Below are 18,349 nucleotides of genomic sequence, written 5' to 3' on the forward strand. Positions count from 1 at the left end.
ACACTTTTCCGAAGAAATTGTATTAGCGATGCAACCAAACATCACGTTGGCAAATGTCTACAAAAACATCGAAAGCTCTGAAACTCAACTGTCTTAGCTCTTGTGAGCTACAAGGTAATAAATTATGAAAAAAAAAATCCCTAATACTACCCTTAGAGTCTGAAACAAGGGTCAGGGAGAGAAAAAATAACTCTACACTCAATTTTCACACCCCAAAGCAAATGAATGAAGTTCAAATCAGGAAAGTTTCTTCTTAAAATGTGTATTTTCAGAATTATAATGCTTACATTTTAAACACTTTTTTTTTTTTTTTTTTTTTTTACAGAGGCAGAGATAGACAGGGACAGACAGGAACGGAGAGAGATGAGAAGCATCAATCATCAGTTTCTCGTTGTGCGCGTTGCGACTTCTTAGTTGTTCATTGATTGCTTTCTCACATGTGCCTTGACCGTGGGCCTTCAGCAGACCGAGTAACCCCCTGCTGGAGCCAGCGACCTTGGGTCCAAGCTGGTGAGCTCTTTGCTCAAGCCAGATGAGCCTGCGCTCAAGCTGGCGACCTCGGGGTCTCGAACCTGGGTCCTTCCGCATCCCAGTCCGACGCTCTATCTACTGCGCCACCACCTGGTCAGGCTTAAACAGTCTTAATACAGTGGTCTTAATCTAACAATATATTACAGAATGTGAAAAATGATTTTTATAATAAATCATGAAAATGGAATTAATACCTGCAGTGTCAAAGTCACCAACTTGTCACCTTTTCCAGTCACAGAATTCCAGCAAATTCTACTAACATTGTTTTCTGGTCTTATAGTCTGATGTATAGGATGAATAAATTTGAAGGGGCATTTTCATAAAAAATCAAATTTTAAAATCATGTAGGATTTATTTTAAAGATCATAGTTGACAGTGAAACATTTTGTCAGCCTAGTTCTTTTATAAAAAGTATTTTCATTTTATATACACACCTGGAGTGTTTAACTTCATTTTATAACAATCGTATTTTAAACACAAAGAAAAACTGAATAGAAGCCTGTGTGTACTTTCTCTACTGGCTCTTTATTGGATATCTATCCTCATCAACTAAGATGTACTAATTTAGGTATCCAACCCACTACAGCCTGTGCTGACAATGGAACTGTAGGTATAAGTCATTTTCAGATTAAATACAATTTTCACATTAGAATTAGAAGTTATAATTTTTCCAATCATAGGAACTCCCATGAAATTCACCAAAATTATAACTTTCTTTTCCTTTTGCTAATATTTACATTTCCACACATATTTGTGAAGTGGCTGCATATTGGGTTTTTTAGATGCATTCTATATCAGGCTTCCTAATTTAACAGCTGCTACATCTTCAACAAAACCAGCTTGTCTCAAACCCACAAGCCTTGTTTTATTTTGAACACAACAAAAATCCAATTACAGTTTAAAGAAATGTTTTTAGGTGACATTCTTTTGTGTAAAAAAACAAAAAAAATAAAAACAAAGGCAGTTATGTAACTTACATCGCAAAAGATCTTTTGGGTAGTTGGGGTAAAAAAATAAACCTGGGATGAACTGATTTCATTACATTTCCAGACAGTAAGAAACCACCATAAACACTTTGGATTTCCCCTTCATTTTTTCCCCTCTGAATCTATATAATTAAAGAATTTCATCCTGGGATTAGAACCCAACACAAAAATCAAACAGAAGTCGGGTTACCACTGAATCACACTGCCCCTTCCAGAAGGAAGAGGGAGAGCTGTATTACACATGGAGGAAGGGTTGGTCCCCTTGGCTCAGAGACAGAACATGTAAACAAGAGCTTTTCTGACAGAATCAAATCTCAAAGACCTCTTCATTCACAGGTCTTAGGAAATCTTGAGGCGATCATCAATTTTTTTTACAGTAAAACACACTTATTTTAGAAACCCTAAATCATCAGTACATGCTTAAGTTCTAATTTGCCTAACTAGTTAACCAAGTTTATTAGTTTTAAACTGCTCATGAGGAAGATAAATTACTGGAAAGTTTAATTAAACAAACAAATATTTATCTTTACACACTTCTCCAATTTCTATAAATAAAAAAGATATGATGGGGAAATCACGCCGCCTTTATTTCTTGAATGAGTGGATAGACAACCTACAGGACAGCGATGGCGACTGCTCTGTTGTGTATGCACTGATCTGACCTCTCTCTCAAGCAGGTACAAGCCTGGCTAGTAGCAGCTGCAGGAGGCTCCTTTTTCTGTAAAGCTCACACATTTGAGGTTATTCACAAGGTCACACATTAATCTGGTCAAGTTCAATTCCAACCACATTTTCCCAGTGAATTAAGAGTTTTCTATTTTATATGTACAAAAATACATCGCTTTGGAGAGCTGGAAAAGGTTTAATACATACAACACTTATTTACAAGCTGTGACTTTCACACCAATAAAAACAAACACATATTTATTCTGTCCTTGATTTTTGGTGCAACTTATACATAAATGTTACATCAGTTAGTTTGTACTTTTAAAAATAAATCAACCATATGTACAATTAAATTTACAACTGAAAGCAAATTAATTCGTTGGTATGGTATGACTATAATTTAGTGGACCAGCAGAAAATAGTTCAAGACTTTCGCCACTCCTACAACCAGACTAGAAATACACTGAGAGGACCCCTCTAATCTTCACTTGAATGAAACATCTTAATTTCTAAGATTTAAGGTGCAAAAGAAAAATATTAATTATACAGTTACAATTGCATGTAAAGACTTTAAAGGTGAAAGAAAACATATTAACCCTCATATATATGATAATTAAAATAAATATATATTTAATTTCAAGTGCATATGATATTCAATCAACATTATGAGGGTAAAAGGGTCCCAGAAACATTTATTTCTAAACTGTTTCAATACTGAGCTATTCCTTAGGCCCTGCTCTAGTCTTCTTAAAGTACCTTTAGCAGAAGGGGATGTTACCTCCCCACCCACCCCTTAGCCCCACTACCTGCCCTAAACGGGTGTTTTTCTAGAAAAGCACAACTAGATGAGCTGAGGTAAAGGTCTGTTACCCCTTAGGAGATTGACAAATCCACCTGGTCCAGAAATTGGGCAGCTGTGTGACCAGAAAGGCACACACGTGTCACTAATAAGACTGCAAGCCCTGCTGTATGTCTCCTTGGAAGACACTGGACTGCCACAAAGAACCCACTGACTGAAGACTGCCCAGCTGACAGACCCCTATAAAGAGCTTTCATGAGCAGAGAGTAAGGAAGAAGGAAGTGGGCTCTGGGCCAGCACTGAAGAACTCCAGTACAGGGACAGAAAGATGAGAAAGTAACAAATAACCTTACACTACTGACAACACAAAGTTAAGGTCGGACTCTGCTGGCCAGCTGTACACTGATGCTTTCATGGCCAAAGTTCCCAGGTCTGGTTAGAGTTAGAGTGTTACAATGGAGAACAATCGAGTCAGGATCCCTTTGAGTGCATTCATACAGGGTCTGGCCGTGGTAACCGGAGACATGGTCATGTGACACTGACTTCGAGAACATGGTCATCTTTGCTGGGGATGACCAGGATCTGCATGCTCGTGCTGGAGTTGAAGACCTGGCCAGGCGGCAGCGCCTGTAGCCGGGGCATGGGTAAGCCTTTGTGCTCGGTGCTGGCAGCTGAGTGCACGCTGCCCCTGCTCTTGCTGCTGCTGCTGTCCAGCTGGTCATCCACATGCTTGTCCACTGACAGGCTGTCGTTTTCTATCCAGCTATCTGCAAAACACACAGGAAGTGAGGTACAGGCGGCACAGCCATGGGCCCTTTACCCACCATGGGGAGTAGTGAGCCATCCAAGCCAACCTTCAGTGTAGCAGCATGTTAACTGAGGCAACCCCTTAAAGGGAACCTAGCACACAGGTCCTCAAAGAATCAAGCTCAAAAGCAAGTGCCTAAGGCTTGTAACCGGACCAGTGTGAGCATTAGATTTCACTAGCCCAGGAAAAATGCTGTGATCAGTAGGCCTGCTCCTTGCACCACTGAGTTCTTACCAGCATCCAGTTGTGAGGAGTGCGCAGAGTGATGCGGGAGGTACTTAAACAGCCTGACATCGGGAAGGGGCAGGTAGCCTGCAAACAGGGGCATCACCTCCATGTGGACTCTGTGAGTGGCCTGAGCGACCACAGGCATGGAGATGACTCCAGAACTTTTCCCACACACTGCCCAGTTGCTACTGTTGTCAACCACTGAAAAAAAAAGGGCATGCATATTCATACCAAAATAAAATCATCAACAGTGTCACACTCAGTATTAAATCCCAAACTAAGACATACATCTGTCTCCATGTCTTGTGACTGCACTTTCCAGTAAGATACACATGGTGGAGTAACCAAGACACACAGCAATGCCTGGGGAAATCAGGCTTCTCATCAATAAACAAACAAGGATTCAATGCTGACTGCAGTCACCTTGTAACCTATGTGTATGCTACTTCAACAGCATGGCTGCCTAGCTGCTAAATGAGGAATGGGGCGAGACCAGGGATGACGTCTTCTCAATAGTGGCATCAGAGCAAAGGGTCCAAATCACAAGTGCTGCTCAGTCTAAATACACAGTATGTGTTATAATTAACACTAATTATAACACAACTGTATGTAATCCCGTGCATTCAAACACCTAACTGAGCAGTCAGTCCAAAGTATGTAGGACAGCATCCATGTTCTCAAAAAGCAGACGACCTTGCAAAGAGGTCACAGTCTTTGGGTAATGGGGATACAAAGCAAAAGCCCAGGAGCATGTGAGTAGAGTTCCATGGGCAGCAAAGAGGGGGTCGCAGAGGAAGGGCTCCCTGAAGATGGGGCAGCCATTGAGGATGAGTGGATGAGTGGTGCCAAGGACATGCAGAGGTGTGCAGAGGACATACAGCATCTGGGAAGGACACACTGGAGCAGCAGTTTCCAGAATGTGGTCCTTAGGGTAGGTCAAAGCCATTTTCATATTCCTGTCTTAAGTATATATCTTCTTCTAATTTGTGAAATGATTATAGACTCATAAGTTGCAAATGGGAGAGGCCCGTGCATCTACCACCCACCTCCCCAGCTTCACCATTTCCAAGGACATGGGCAACTGCACAGCGCAAGGAGGCAGAATGCTGAGCTTGCCCTCCCTTGCCAGCTGTAGCTACTCAGACTTGGGTTTTTACAGACATTTTCTTGAAATTGAATGACGTGAGCCTGTCCCTTCGAAGGAGTGGCCAATAATACAATCTGAAACTCTCATCAAAAATAAGAATTTTGGAAAACCTGTACTTGCCACTGTGAGCTTGACAGTGGCCCTACAATCAGACCACTCTGATGAGTTCAGTGTGAGTTTGAAACAATGTAAATTTGTGACAGTGTGTAATGAAAGGTGCTAACACTGAGAGGAGCTGCATAACTCAGGAACCATGGTGCCTACATGACAGAGGAATGAATGGTGCTACAAAGCGATGCCTTCCAAGATGCATGACAAATACAAAGATTTAATGAAACCCAGTATGAAAGGTATAAAAAGGTCATTCGTGTGATCTGATTCCATGTAGTATCTAGCCTGTAAAAAACTGCCATTTGTCAAGTTTTGATGTAGTATCAAAGAAGAATATCTAGTTATCTGAAGGCTGTTAAAATATTCCTCCCATTTCCAACTATGTAAGTGTGTGAGACTGGTGTTTCTTCATGTACTATGACCAATGTGATTATGTCACCACAGACTGAATACAGCAGACAGGAAAACTCAAGTTATCTCTAGGAAGCCCAACATTAATGACATTAAACAATGTCATTCCTCTAGCTACTTTTTGTTCTATTTTGTTTTGGAAAAGTTATTTTAAGTAAATAAATATTTGGTTCCTCAATCATTTTTTTTAGAGAATAAAAGGGTCCTGACACCAAAAACTGAGACCTGCTAGTGCAAGAACCAGGCCCTGGTGGAGGAGGTCTGCAGAGGGATGTCTGAGACCTGCTACTACAGGAGCCAAGCCCTGGGAGAGGAGGGCTGCAAAGGGGTGTCTGAACAATCAGTGATGGAGCAGGTGCCTGAGCACAGGGTGGTCACAGTGCGAGTCACGGTGGGGGTGGGGAAGTATGGAAATGGGATGAAAGGAGGCTGGAGGGAAACGGGCAGGAACCATGATTGGAGGACACCTGGACTGCTAAGCAGTGGAGTTTGGACTTTGCTTCAGGAGTGGCGTAAACACTGAATCTCAGCAGAAAGAAAAGGGCAGCTCCAAGTGCCACCATGTGCTCAGCTCTGAGCCCAACAACTGCTTGATAATACCTGTTAGAAGAATGACTCCATAACAGCTAAGTTCAATTTCCTGTGAGTCTAGGACCATATTATATAATGATAAATTATTATTATTATTATTATTCAGTGAGAGGAGGGGAGGCAGAGAGACAGACTCCTGCATCTGCCCGGACTGGAATCTACCCAGCAAGCCCACTTGGGAAAGATGCTCTGCCCATCTGGGGCATTGCTCCATTACTTAGCAACCAAGCTCTTCTTAGCACCTGAGGCAGAGGCCATAGAACCATCCTCAGCACCAGGGCCAACTCATTCCAATTGAGTCACAGCTACAGGAGGGGCGTGGGAGAGAGAGAGATAAAGAGAGAGAGAGAGAGAGAGAGAGAGAGAGAAGTGACAGGGGGGGAGCTGGAGAAGCAGAGGGGTGCTTCTTCTGTGTGCCCTGACCAGGGAATTGAACCTGGGACAACCATACATTGGGCCAATGCTCTACCACTGAGCCAACCGGCCAGGGCCTCTAATGAAATATTCAATGAGATCTTTTAATTGTAGAATGTACTCTCTTCTGACAAGGAACGTTACACTTTGTGAGAGAGAGAGAGCTCAATCACTTAGAGCACTAGATTATTAGCACAACAGGAAGATAAAAGAAGCCTCTACACCTACCTTCATACATAAGCTTGGTTGAAAAATACTCGTCAGATTCCGTCAGTGCTTCATCCCTGTCCACCTCCAGGAGGTCCGAGAGGCGCGTGATGGACACCTCCAGGGCACAGAGAGAGCCTGTCCTACAGAGCTCCGTCCCCACAGGGGGCAGTATCTCAGCTTTCACATTATATAATGTCTAGGCAAAAAGAGGACCAAAAAAAAAAAAAAGATGGACAAAAACAATGTGTAACACTGAAGACAAAGCTGAAGAATGCTCTGTAAGACAGATGAGGTGCTACCCACAGACCTTGAACATAGAACTTCCTCTGAATGAGTCGATGTTCCCAGGCAGTCCTGCTTCACTGAATGCTGAACGCTTTCGGGCACAGGCAGCAGCACAGTACAGTGACTCTGTGTGTGCCAGTCACCAAAATTCCAGATTATCCACATTAAGTTTATTTGCTTCCTCATCTATCCATCTATCTACTTTGATGTATTCACCTAGGGTATTTTTAAGCAAATTCTATACAATGTATCACTTTACCCATGTATACTTCCATACGTATTACTAAAAACATGGGTGTTTTCTTACCAAAACATAATGCCATTATCATGACTAGCAAAATTAACATTACTTCCTCAGGATCATCCAAAATCAAGTCCATTACCATACTTCTCCACAATGTTTCCTTCTCCATAACATGTTTATCTGATATTCATACCTATTCACATTCACCCAACATTTGCTTACCACCCAGGACAGAGACCCAAAACCTGCGCAGGGGATAGCGCCCACCTGCCGTACACTTCTAGTTCCACTTGTGGGGAGAACCTTCCTTGCTTTGAGCATACTGTTGAGAGTATAGCTCAGCTACTCCATGGTATTGTTGCCTCACCTTCCATGCCGGTTGGGCAACTGGCCAGCAGGGACCCTAAACTAACATTGTCCCCTCATGTAAGCCATGCCCTAAATAACAGTCCAGAAAGTAACAAGCAAATGTAAAAGCCTAATACAACTTCTCCAGTACCCTGAGATCAACAGCCCCCACTCCCAGCGCCTTCCCCTGTGCCCCTTAGGACCAATACAGCCTTAGCCCAGGAACCTCAAAGCACTCCATCTACAGACTGTAATAAAGGCACGAGCCCCCAGTCCTGCCCTCCCTCTGTCTGCACTCTGCCTTGGCCTCCGCATATGGCTCCTCCAGGCATTCAGGGTACCTCCTCCAGGACCTGTGATAGACTTCTCCATTTCAATTCCCCTGTGGTCTAATGTTAAACCACAGCTCACCATCCAGCAACCTGTGCTGCATTTACTAAGTGTTAATTTACCAAAGTCATAACCAACAAATAAAGTAATTACAGAATAACTCAATTTAAAGCGTTCTGTCAGTATTATAAAATGTTCAAAGAAAAGATTTCAGAATTTTAAAAAGCCTATTGCTCAGATAACACATTTTTCCAGGAGCTAATGAGGATAAGCAGTAATCCTTGATGGGCCTCAATCAGTGGCTTTCCCGTCAAACATCCAATTATGGTTGTTTGGGGACAGAACAGACCTTTACCAATCTGAAGGGGGCTGTGCCAGGATTTTACGCAGCTCTCCAATTAGACATAAAAGCCTCCACGTGCACGTGCAAAGGAACACAACTCTTTGGACAGCCAAGGAGACGTACGCCTGTGTCCTGGGGGACACAGTGGCAGTAGGTGAAGCCACACTGTGCAGAGGACTGACCTCTGCTGAGCTGCCTGGGAAGTCTGCTCCCAGGAAGCTGATAGTGCAGCACAGTCTGGACTGCTTCTGAGTGCAGCCAAAGCAGAATGTGAATTCTGCTTGGAGCTTGAAAGGAAGTGCAGTTAAACAGTGATGAAAGGGAGTGTGCTCCCACCTGTGTATCCTTGAGCAGTGCTTTTTGGCTGCACGCAGGATAGCGAACAGCAGCTGAGGGGAAGCACGGACCTAACTTAATAGGTGCCTCCCACATTTGACAGCAGCTGCAGAGGCTTTAGGAACAGTGAGTTTTTTTCTGAAAAGGCTTATTTAGAAATAGATAAGCCTATTCAGAAGTAAATTCTAACATCTATGGCCAAGTGATTTTCAACAAGGGTGCCAGGACCATCCAATGGGAAAAGATCAGTGTTTTCAACAAATGGTACAGGGACATCTGAATAATCACGTGGGAAGAATAAATTTGGACACCCGCCTGCCACCATACACATATCTAACTCAAAGTATAAACTATAAAGCTCTTAGAAAAAGACATGAAGAAAATCTTTTTGATGTTGGGATAAGCAATGATATCTTAGATCCTACACCAAGAGTATATGAAATAACAGAGATTGGTAAGCTGGACTTCAAAATTAAAACTTCGTGTTCCTGCCTTGGCTGGTTGGCTGAGTGGTAGAGCATCTGCCTGGCGTGTGGATGTCCTGGGTTTAATTCCTGGCCAGGGCACACAGGAGAAGCGCCCAACTGTTTCTTCACCCTTCTTTCCTTCCCTCTCTCCTTTCTATCTCTCTTCCTCTCCCACAGCCAAGGCTCCACTGGAGCAAAGTTGGCCTGGGCACTGAGGATGGTTCCATGGCCTCCACCTCAGGCACTAGAATGGCTCCGGTTGCAACGGAGCAACACCCCAAATGGGCAGAGCATCGCCCCCTGGTGGGCATGCCGGGTATCCTGATCCGAGTGCATATGGGAGTTTGTCTCCCGGCCTCCTCATTTCTTACTTCAGAGAAAAAAAAAACACTTCATGTTTCAAAGGACACCATCAAAAAAGTGAAAATACAACCCACAGAATGGGAGACAATATTTGCAAATCATATCCTTGATAAGAAACTGACATCTAGAATATGTAAAGAGCTCTTACAACTCTGTAATAAAAAGACAACCTTACAAAAAGTGGGTAAAGGCCTGACTGGGCGGTGGTACAGTGGATAGAGCGAGGTCACCAGTTTTGAAACCCTGAGGCCGCAGGCTTGAGCACGGGCTCATCTAGCTTGAGCACAGGCTCACCACTTAAGCACGGGGTTGCTGGCTTAAGTGTAGGATCATAGACATGATCTCGTGGTCGCTGGCTTGAACTCGTGGTCACTGACTTGAGCCCCAGGTCACTGGCTTGAGCAAGGGGTCACTTGCTCTGCTGTGGCCCTCTGGTCAAGGCACATATGAGAAAGCAATCAATGAACAACTAAGGTGTTGCAACGAAGAACTGATGCTTCTCATCTCTCTTCCTTACTGTCTTTCCCTATCTGTCCCTCTCTATGTCTCTGTCATACACACACACCACACACAAAAGGGTAAAGGACTTGAATAGATATTCTTCAAAGAAGATATACAAGTGGCCAATAAGCACATGAAAGATGCTCAATGTCATTAGCCACCAGGCAAAGGCAAATCGCAACCATGAGATACCACTTCACAGCCACTGTGATGGTTATAGTAAAAAAACTAACAAAAACAGGCAAAGGCAAATCGCAACCATGAGGTACCACTTCACAGCCACTGTGATGGTTATAGTAAAAAAACTAACAAAAACACTTGTTTTTGGTGAGGAGGTAGAAACTGGAACCTTCATATGTTGCTGGTGGGAATGTAAAGTCATGTCTCTTTGAAGAATAGTTATTAACTAGTTAGCAGTTTTCATTGGTATAGTTATTTACTTTGCTCCCTCTTCAAATGAAGAGTACAGAAAAATTTTTATATACTCTTTCTGAGATTAGCAGCTCCTCAAAAAGTTGAACAGACTTACCAGATGGCCCAGCAACTCCACCTAGGTCTTTAACCAAGAAAACTGAATACATAGGCACACACAAAACTTACACAATAATTTTCATAGCATTATTATTCACTATTGCCTCAAAGTGAAACAACTCAGATATTCAGCCACAGATAACTGAAAAAACAAACAAACATGCAGTCTATCTACAAAATGGAATACTGTTCAGCCATAAAAAGGAAAGAAGTTCTGATCTTGCTACAAAAATGAATAAACCTTGGGAACATTATTCCCAAGGCACAAAAAGATCACACATAATATGATCCCATTTACATGAACTCTTCAGAATAGGCAAACCACAGACAGACTAGCCTGTAGGCTATGCCTGCCTGGGGTTGAGAAGGGGACAGAATGGGAAGTGACTGTTAATGGGGCACATGGTTTTAGAATAACAAAAATGTTCTACAATAAGACTATGGCAATGGCTGCACCACTGTCAACATATTATGACCATCAAACTGTACCCTTTAAATGGGTGAACTTCATGGTATACCAATTGTATCTCAAAAAACTTTTTTAAAAAGTGGTATCCATATATCTGTTCCTCAGAATATCAGTTTTGAAAAGAACAATCCACCATACAGTTTTTCTGGCCTTTTATGCAGCTTCTACAGTTCTGAAGAAAAAAATTTCTATATTCTTCATTTGAAGAAGGAGCAAAAAAGACAATACCAATGAAAACTTCTAACTAGTTAATAATCATCTGTAGTAAACAAACCAGATCAGATTTCTGCAGATTCTCTACCATGTGAACGATTTAATGTTCAGCTGCTATTAACCCATCAAAAAGGTACCTGTTTGTACTAGAGAAAGACAATTTTGCTAGTGATCATGTTTAACACCAAAGCCAATATGAAGAGTTAAAATAAAGGGTCGAACCATATAGATTTTGGTTGAAAAAAAGTATTGCTAATACTAAGAGCTGTCAACATAAAGTCCTCAAAGTGTTTCAGTAGTAAAAAGAAGAAAAGGAAATACCATAATACTGTGTACAGTTGACCCTTGAAAAATACAGTACAGGTAGGTCCTCTTATACATGGATCTTTTTTCAATAAATGCTGCATTTCTCTTCTTTATGATTTTCTTAGTAAAATTTCTTTTTCTCTAGCTTACTTTATTGTAATACAATATATAACACATAACATACAAAATATGTGTTAATTGTTTATGTAATCAGTAAGGCTTCTGGTCAACTGTAGGCTATATGAGTTAAGCTTTAGGGGAATCAAAAGTTGTATGTGGATTTTCGACTGCATAGGAGTGAATGCCCCTAATTCTCCAAGTTGTTCAGGGTCAACTGTATATTTTCATTTTCACTTACCTAACACAAAATTCAATAATCTCACTAGAAAAACAAAAAGAAACCAACTATCTATACTTACCTAGCTGAAGACTACCTTTAGCTCCATGCATAAGGTTATACAAAAATCTTTCCAGTATTAAGTAAATTTTATGATTTTTCTGTTTTTCTTTAAGAAAATTAAGACATATCTTTATAATGCAACCCCCGCCCCTCACCCCTGTGTAGTAGCTAATGATCAAGTGGAAGGACTCTAATGAATAGTTCCAGGACATTACTATATCAGCTACAGAAGAGAAGGGAGAAGCAAAAAGAAGTCTTGGGTCTTAATGGTTGTAAACACTCATCTTAGAGCCATCAGCAATAGTGCATGGACTGGTATCAGCAAGTCACCTGAAAAGAACCTGGGTTCAAATACAAATCAGTGATTTAACTACTCCAAGTGTTATCTATTTTCCTTGATCTGTTGCTTCATTATATTGAAAGATTTTGTCTGATTTTTTTAAAGTATAAAAAATACGATGCCATCTTTCATTTTCCCACCCTGCACCCCACATATACAATAATACAAAATAATACAATACATACAAAAAAGTTTTCTAGTTGAAATTCATAAGTATAGGGCTTTAAGGAGATAGACAGCTGTTCTTCAGAAGCTGGGCGGAATCCCATGGAGAACCGGCCATGCAGTGAAGGGGGAGGCTCTTGTGTCCACGTCAGCTCCCAGACAAAGAATACTGATTGCTGGCTGTAGATGTGCTGCAAGAGAGTCAACTGTCATTGTACAGGGACACAGCCACACTCCACCAACAGTGCACGTGCACACACACAAGGACACAGCCACACTCCACCAACAGTGCACACACACGCACACACGGACATGGACACACTCCATCAACAATGCACATGCATGCACAAAGAGATACAGCCCCACTCTGTCAACAAAGCATACACACAGGGACAAAGCCCCACTCTGTCAACAATGCATACAGGGACACAGCCACACTCCATCAACAATGCACACACACAGGGACAGAGCCACACTCCGTCAACAATGCACACACACAGGGACACAGCCACACTACATCAACAATGCACACATACAGGGACACAGTTATACTACATCAACAATGCACACACACAGGGACAGAGCCACACTCCGTCAACAATGCACACACACAGGGACACAGCCACACTCCGTCAACAATGCACACACACAGGGACATAGCCACACTCCATCAACAATGCACACACACAGGGACAGAGCCACACTCCATCAACAATGCATACACACAGGGACACAGCCACACTCCTTCAACAATGCACACACACAGGTATAGAGCCACACTCCGTCAACAATGCACACACACAGGGACACAGCCACACTCCCTCAACAATGCACATACACAGGGACATAGCCACACTCCCTCAACAATGCACACACACAGGGACAGAGCCACACTCCGTCAACAATGCACACACACAGGGACACAGCCACACTCCCTCAACAATGCACACACACAGGGACAGAGCCACACTCCATCAACAACGCACACACACAGGGACAGAGCCACACTCCATCAACAACGCACACACACAGGGACAGAGCCACACTCCCTCAACAATGCACACACACAGGGACATAGCCACACTCCATCAACAATGCACACACACAGGGTCACAGCCACACTACATCAACAATGCACACACACAGGGACACAGCCACACTATATCAACAATGCACACACACAGGGACACAGCCACACTCCATCAACAATGCACACACACAGGGACACAGCCACACTATATCAACAATGCACACACACAGGGACACAGCCACACTCCATCAACAATGCACACACACAGGGACAGAGCCACACTCCATCAACAATGCACACACACAGGGACACAGCCACACTCCATCAACAATGCACACACACAGGGACAGAGCCACACTCCCTCAACAATGCACACACACAGGGTCACAGCCACACTACATCAACAATGCACACACACAGGGACACAGCCACACTACATCAACAATGCACACACACAGGGACAGAGCCACACTCCATCAACAATGCACACACACAGGGTCACAGCCACACTACATCAACAATGCATGCACACACAGGGACAAAACCACACTTTGGCAACAATGCACTTCCCAGAAAGGGAATCCAGATGAGACGGAGAAGAAGCGATCCCAAACAGCCCTGCTCCAGACAGCCCAGCGTGTGCATTGTTGACAGAGTGTGCCGCACTAAGTCCTACACCCCCAACACTGCCCCCTCTCCTTCCACCTGTCCTTGTCCCTGCAGGAGGTTGTACAAGGTTGATAAAAGGCTTTAATTTTTAAAGATTTCATAAGCCTCAGAGCATAGGAGATTAAGAAGCTTACAGAACATTTATTAGTACATAGTATCCCATACATTTCCAAAACCAGAAATGCATCAACTAATTAAAAAGGACATCTACATTCATGCCAACTACTTTGTATTTAACATTAAGTAAAATGAAGAACTAGCACCACCTCATGCATGAAGTCCACACCTACAGCAGAGCCACAGACTTGGGTAGCATTTGAAACGGGTCAAATGTTAGTTGGGAAAATCCTTTGAAACTGCTAAAGATCAGGCACCCATTAAGAAAACCTTTGCTCTTCTAAACACTCAGCATTTACTTCTAAAATCCCATGTGACAAGTGAACATAAAACACAAGATCAGGATTCAGCCAAGCAGTGTGAACATGAATATGATCCCCTTACACCACACCTCCTGATTCCTTCCCGGGGCACAGGCAGACATTTAATGACACACAGAATGGAACAGCTACCATCCCATGCACATGAGACTAAGAATAAGTATGTAGTTACAGCAATCCGTGTGTAGGGTAAAACAAGTATAAGACTTAATTCTTCTAGTGAGATGATAACAATCCATTGCCTGATCTCTCCACTGCACCGTGCAGCCCGCAGAGTGGGATGAACACACACACACCGCAGCACAGACCAGCTGTTCCAAGCAGTCCCGAGCACGCACTGCTTACTGATCAGCAGCATGCCATTCTCTACATGGAAAGGCTTGATCTAAAACACAGTCATGTCCACCAAAACATTATGGGTGGCTTGGTCATTACACATGTATTCTCATGTGCTCTGTTGAGTTTATGCTCGATTTCAGAAAATGGTTACCTGCTGAGATGTCGTGTTCAGTGGTAGTAGCTGCAGGTCAGTACCATCCCCGGTATCTACAAGATCACTGTCTGACAGGTGAAAGTCAAGTTCCGACAAATTCTGGACACAAACTTGAATATACTTCCTAAAGCAGAAAAATAAAAAATATGACTGTGATATTTAAGAACTTTATGAAATATACTATGGCTTTGTTAAGAAAACCTTCTCTGTGGAATCAAAAAAGTGACACAGTAAAATAAGTAAGAATCACTTGTTACATATGTTCCATCTTTTTATTTCCTAGGTAAAAAGGTCAGAAAATATACACCTTTCTAAGGAGCTGTTTCTGAGGTAAAACAGAGCAAAGAACATTCTGATTCTGATACAATAGTACTGCATGATTATAAATGAGTTCCCTAAATATATACTAGATGACAATGAGTTATGGAGAAAAAAGCAGTGATCAAAAGTAAGGATTACTCACTGAAAAACTAAGTACAGGGTTCAGTTTAGTTTCTGTTACATATAAAGAGGAGTTTTGAAAAACTGGTCTTAAAGCAACTCAGGTTCTGCTTATAACTACTCATTTTTTAAATGAAGAAGTTGAATGTTTTATTATTAAACTTTCTTGTTTTCCTGAAAAGTTGCTATTTCATTGTAAAAAATAGCACCAGCAAACACAGTCTATTGTCATCTAACACTGTAACAACAAAAACTTTTCTCCACTGCTCTAGTTATTCCCAATGGAAAAATCACTGTTATGACCCAAATCCAGAGAGTGATGTTAAGTACGCTAAAATATTATATAAGACTTAAGATATATATGTTATAAGAATATATGCTATCCTTGAAATACATAATTTTATACCTTGATTTTAGCAAAGATAATTTGAATAATTCTGAATATTATAACTGTGAGCTAGCCTAAAAATCATAGGGTGTCGTGAAAAAGATGCACACTGTGTTTAACTGCAATAATTAAAAAATAATGGGGTATTTTCTTCCAGTAGTATTGTTGAATTTCCTTTTTTCATTGGTTTTACTAAAAGTTGCTGTATTAAATATTCTATCTACCACTAGGACAATTACACTAGTTTAAGTTATTTCATACTATTTTATTTAGTGGGGTTCCACTTTCACTCCTCAGTAGATTTTATGTATTTCTCACATCATTCTTCACTCATTGGTTGTCTAGTTCTGAAGAGTTACTAGTGTCACCTTGATCAGCCAACTATCTTCCTAACAAAGTTTATTGACAAGTCCTGGACTTGCTACAGGAGCTTCACTAACTTCTCTTACTTTTCCTGATAGAGGGTGGAGTTCATGAGCAGCTTTCATACTTTCCAAAACACCAAACTCATCTTGTTTGTTCAATTCTGTCCCAATTTCTGGAAGACTACAGTAAACAACATCTCCCAAAATTTCCTGAGCAGACTGAGGCCAAAACTACTGATGTTTTTAACCATTAACATTTACAGTTCCCTCATTGTAATCTAAAGGGGAAAAAAGCTGCTAGAATAACATTCCACTCTAAATATAGTTCTGCCATTTTTGGTTCCAAATTACCCAAATAACCAATGAATAAAGCAGAAGGGGCTGTTTAAAATGCGAGGCCAGGCTCACCCAAGCCCAGTGGTTGATGTGAGCATCATCACCTATGGGGACAACTGGACACTGTGTCTCCTGATGCCATGACATATGAAGCACAGGACACCACCTCCAAGATTCCAGCCTTTCCAAAGGCTGACTCTGGATCTAATCAAGCCTCTAGAGCAGTGGTTCTCTACCTTTCTAATGCCATGACCCCGCAATACAGTTCCTCATGTTGCAGCGACCCCAAACCAAAAAATAATTTTGGTGGCTACTTCATAACTGTAATTTTGCTACAGTTATAATTCAGAATGTAAATACCTGATATGCATTATGTATTTTCTGATGGCTTTAGACGACCCCGCCGGGGTTGCGACCCACAGGTTGAGAACTGCTGCTCTAGAGAGTGCTTCTGAACTATCAGCAATTCCCCCACCCCCACCAGGGGACATCAGGCAATGTCTGGAGACATTTTTGGTTGTCACACTGTGGGTGGGCAGGATGGAGAGTGCAACTGGCATGAAGTAGGTGAGCTGTTAACACCCTGCAGTGTGCAGGACAGTGCCCAGAGCAAATGGTATCTGACCCCCAGTGTTAGCAGTGCTGAGGTCGAAAAGGCATGCTAGAGGTTACTAGTGGTTTAGAGGGGAACTAGTTTAACATACCCAAAAGGATGTGACCAGGCAAATGCAGAATGGTGGGCCTTCTAGAGGATAGCTGACCCTTGTCTGTCAATGGGTCATAGGCTTGAAGAACCAGGGAAGGAGGGATAAAAACGGACCTGATAATCACACAGGGACTTGGTTGGATCTTATATCTCACAAACCAGCTGTTACAGAGTCACTACAGAGACAGCTGGGGAGATCGGAGTGTAAACTGAGTGCTAAAGTGGACAATGGCACTCATGGTCATGTAAGAAAACATGCTCAAGTTTACCGAGGCCAAGCTCTGAACAGCAAGGGCATCTATGTCAAAGAGCCAGGGACAGAAGCAGGGCCTCCCTTACCGTGTCCCAGCTGACAGCACAGCATGTGTGGTCCTAAAGGGCACACTGAATGTCAGTGCGATGACAGTGGAGTAGATGGACCATGGGCATTCGATGGACACCTGAGGAGAAACAAAGAGATACCCATTTAGACTACTTACCAATGGCAGAGCCGCCACCACCACCCATCCAAGTCTGCAGTGGTGTCACTTTCCTACGCACTTGATGGTTCTACAATTCTTTATTAAAAATAAAAACTCCATTAAACATATGCACAAACACAGGAGAGACAAATGCTACATACACAATCAAGAAAAATGGACGTGAGACTGGCAGGGCATCCAGGAGTCTCCAGAAAGGTCTCAGGCTGTGGAGCAAAGGCTGCAGCAAGCAGCACAAGCCTCAGCTCGACACCCTCACACGTGTGGTCACGATGACAAACACATTTTTTACTGCATAGGAGGTTAGGTCAAAGTGCTTTTCATTACTTATATCCAGATGACACTAGTCACTCATTAACTATTACAAAATGCATTACCCAAACACTTAATCCACATGATGCCAAATGCATAATTGAAGACCAATCAATTTGGGGGCACAGTGTGGACCAAGCTATTGATTCC

At 42.4% G+C, this 18,349-nt stretch overlaps 1 protein-coding gene across 2 annotated transcripts in view; it reads right to left on the minus strand.

Annotated features, from left to right (window-relative positions):
• Positions 1-863: 863 nt before the first annotated feature.
• The window catches only part of TRAPPC10 (trafficking protein particle complex subunit 10), a 93,502-nt gene continuing 76,016 nt past the window's right edge, over positions 864-18,349 (minus strand). For both annotated transcript variants that reach the window (XM_066259243.1, XM_066259242.1), the window contains exons 18-23: positions 17,748-17,848; positions 15,170-15,296; positions 12,564-12,734; positions 6,921-7,098; positions 4,025-4,219; positions 864-3,749 (exon numbers count right to left, since the gene is read on the minus strand). In XM_066259243.1, coding sequence (XP_066115340.1) covers positions 3,511-3,749; positions 4,025-4,219; positions 6,921-7,098; positions 12,564-12,734; positions 15,170-15,296; positions 17,748-17,848 — 1,011 coding nt within the window. In that variant the 3' untranslated portion in view covers positions 864-3,510. The remainder of the gene's footprint in view (positions 3,750-4,024; positions 4,220-6,920; positions 7,099-12,563; positions 12,735-15,169; positions 15,297-17,747; positions 17,849-18,349) is intronic.

The sequence above is a fragment of the Saccopteryx bilineata genome, chromosome 2 (assembly GCF_036850765.1).
Source record: "Saccopteryx bilineata isolate mSacBil1 chromosome 2, mSacBil1_pri_phased_curated, whole genome shotgun sequence".
NCBI lineage: Eukaryota > Metazoa > Chordata > Mammalia > Chiroptera > Emballonuridae > Saccopteryx > Saccopteryx bilineata.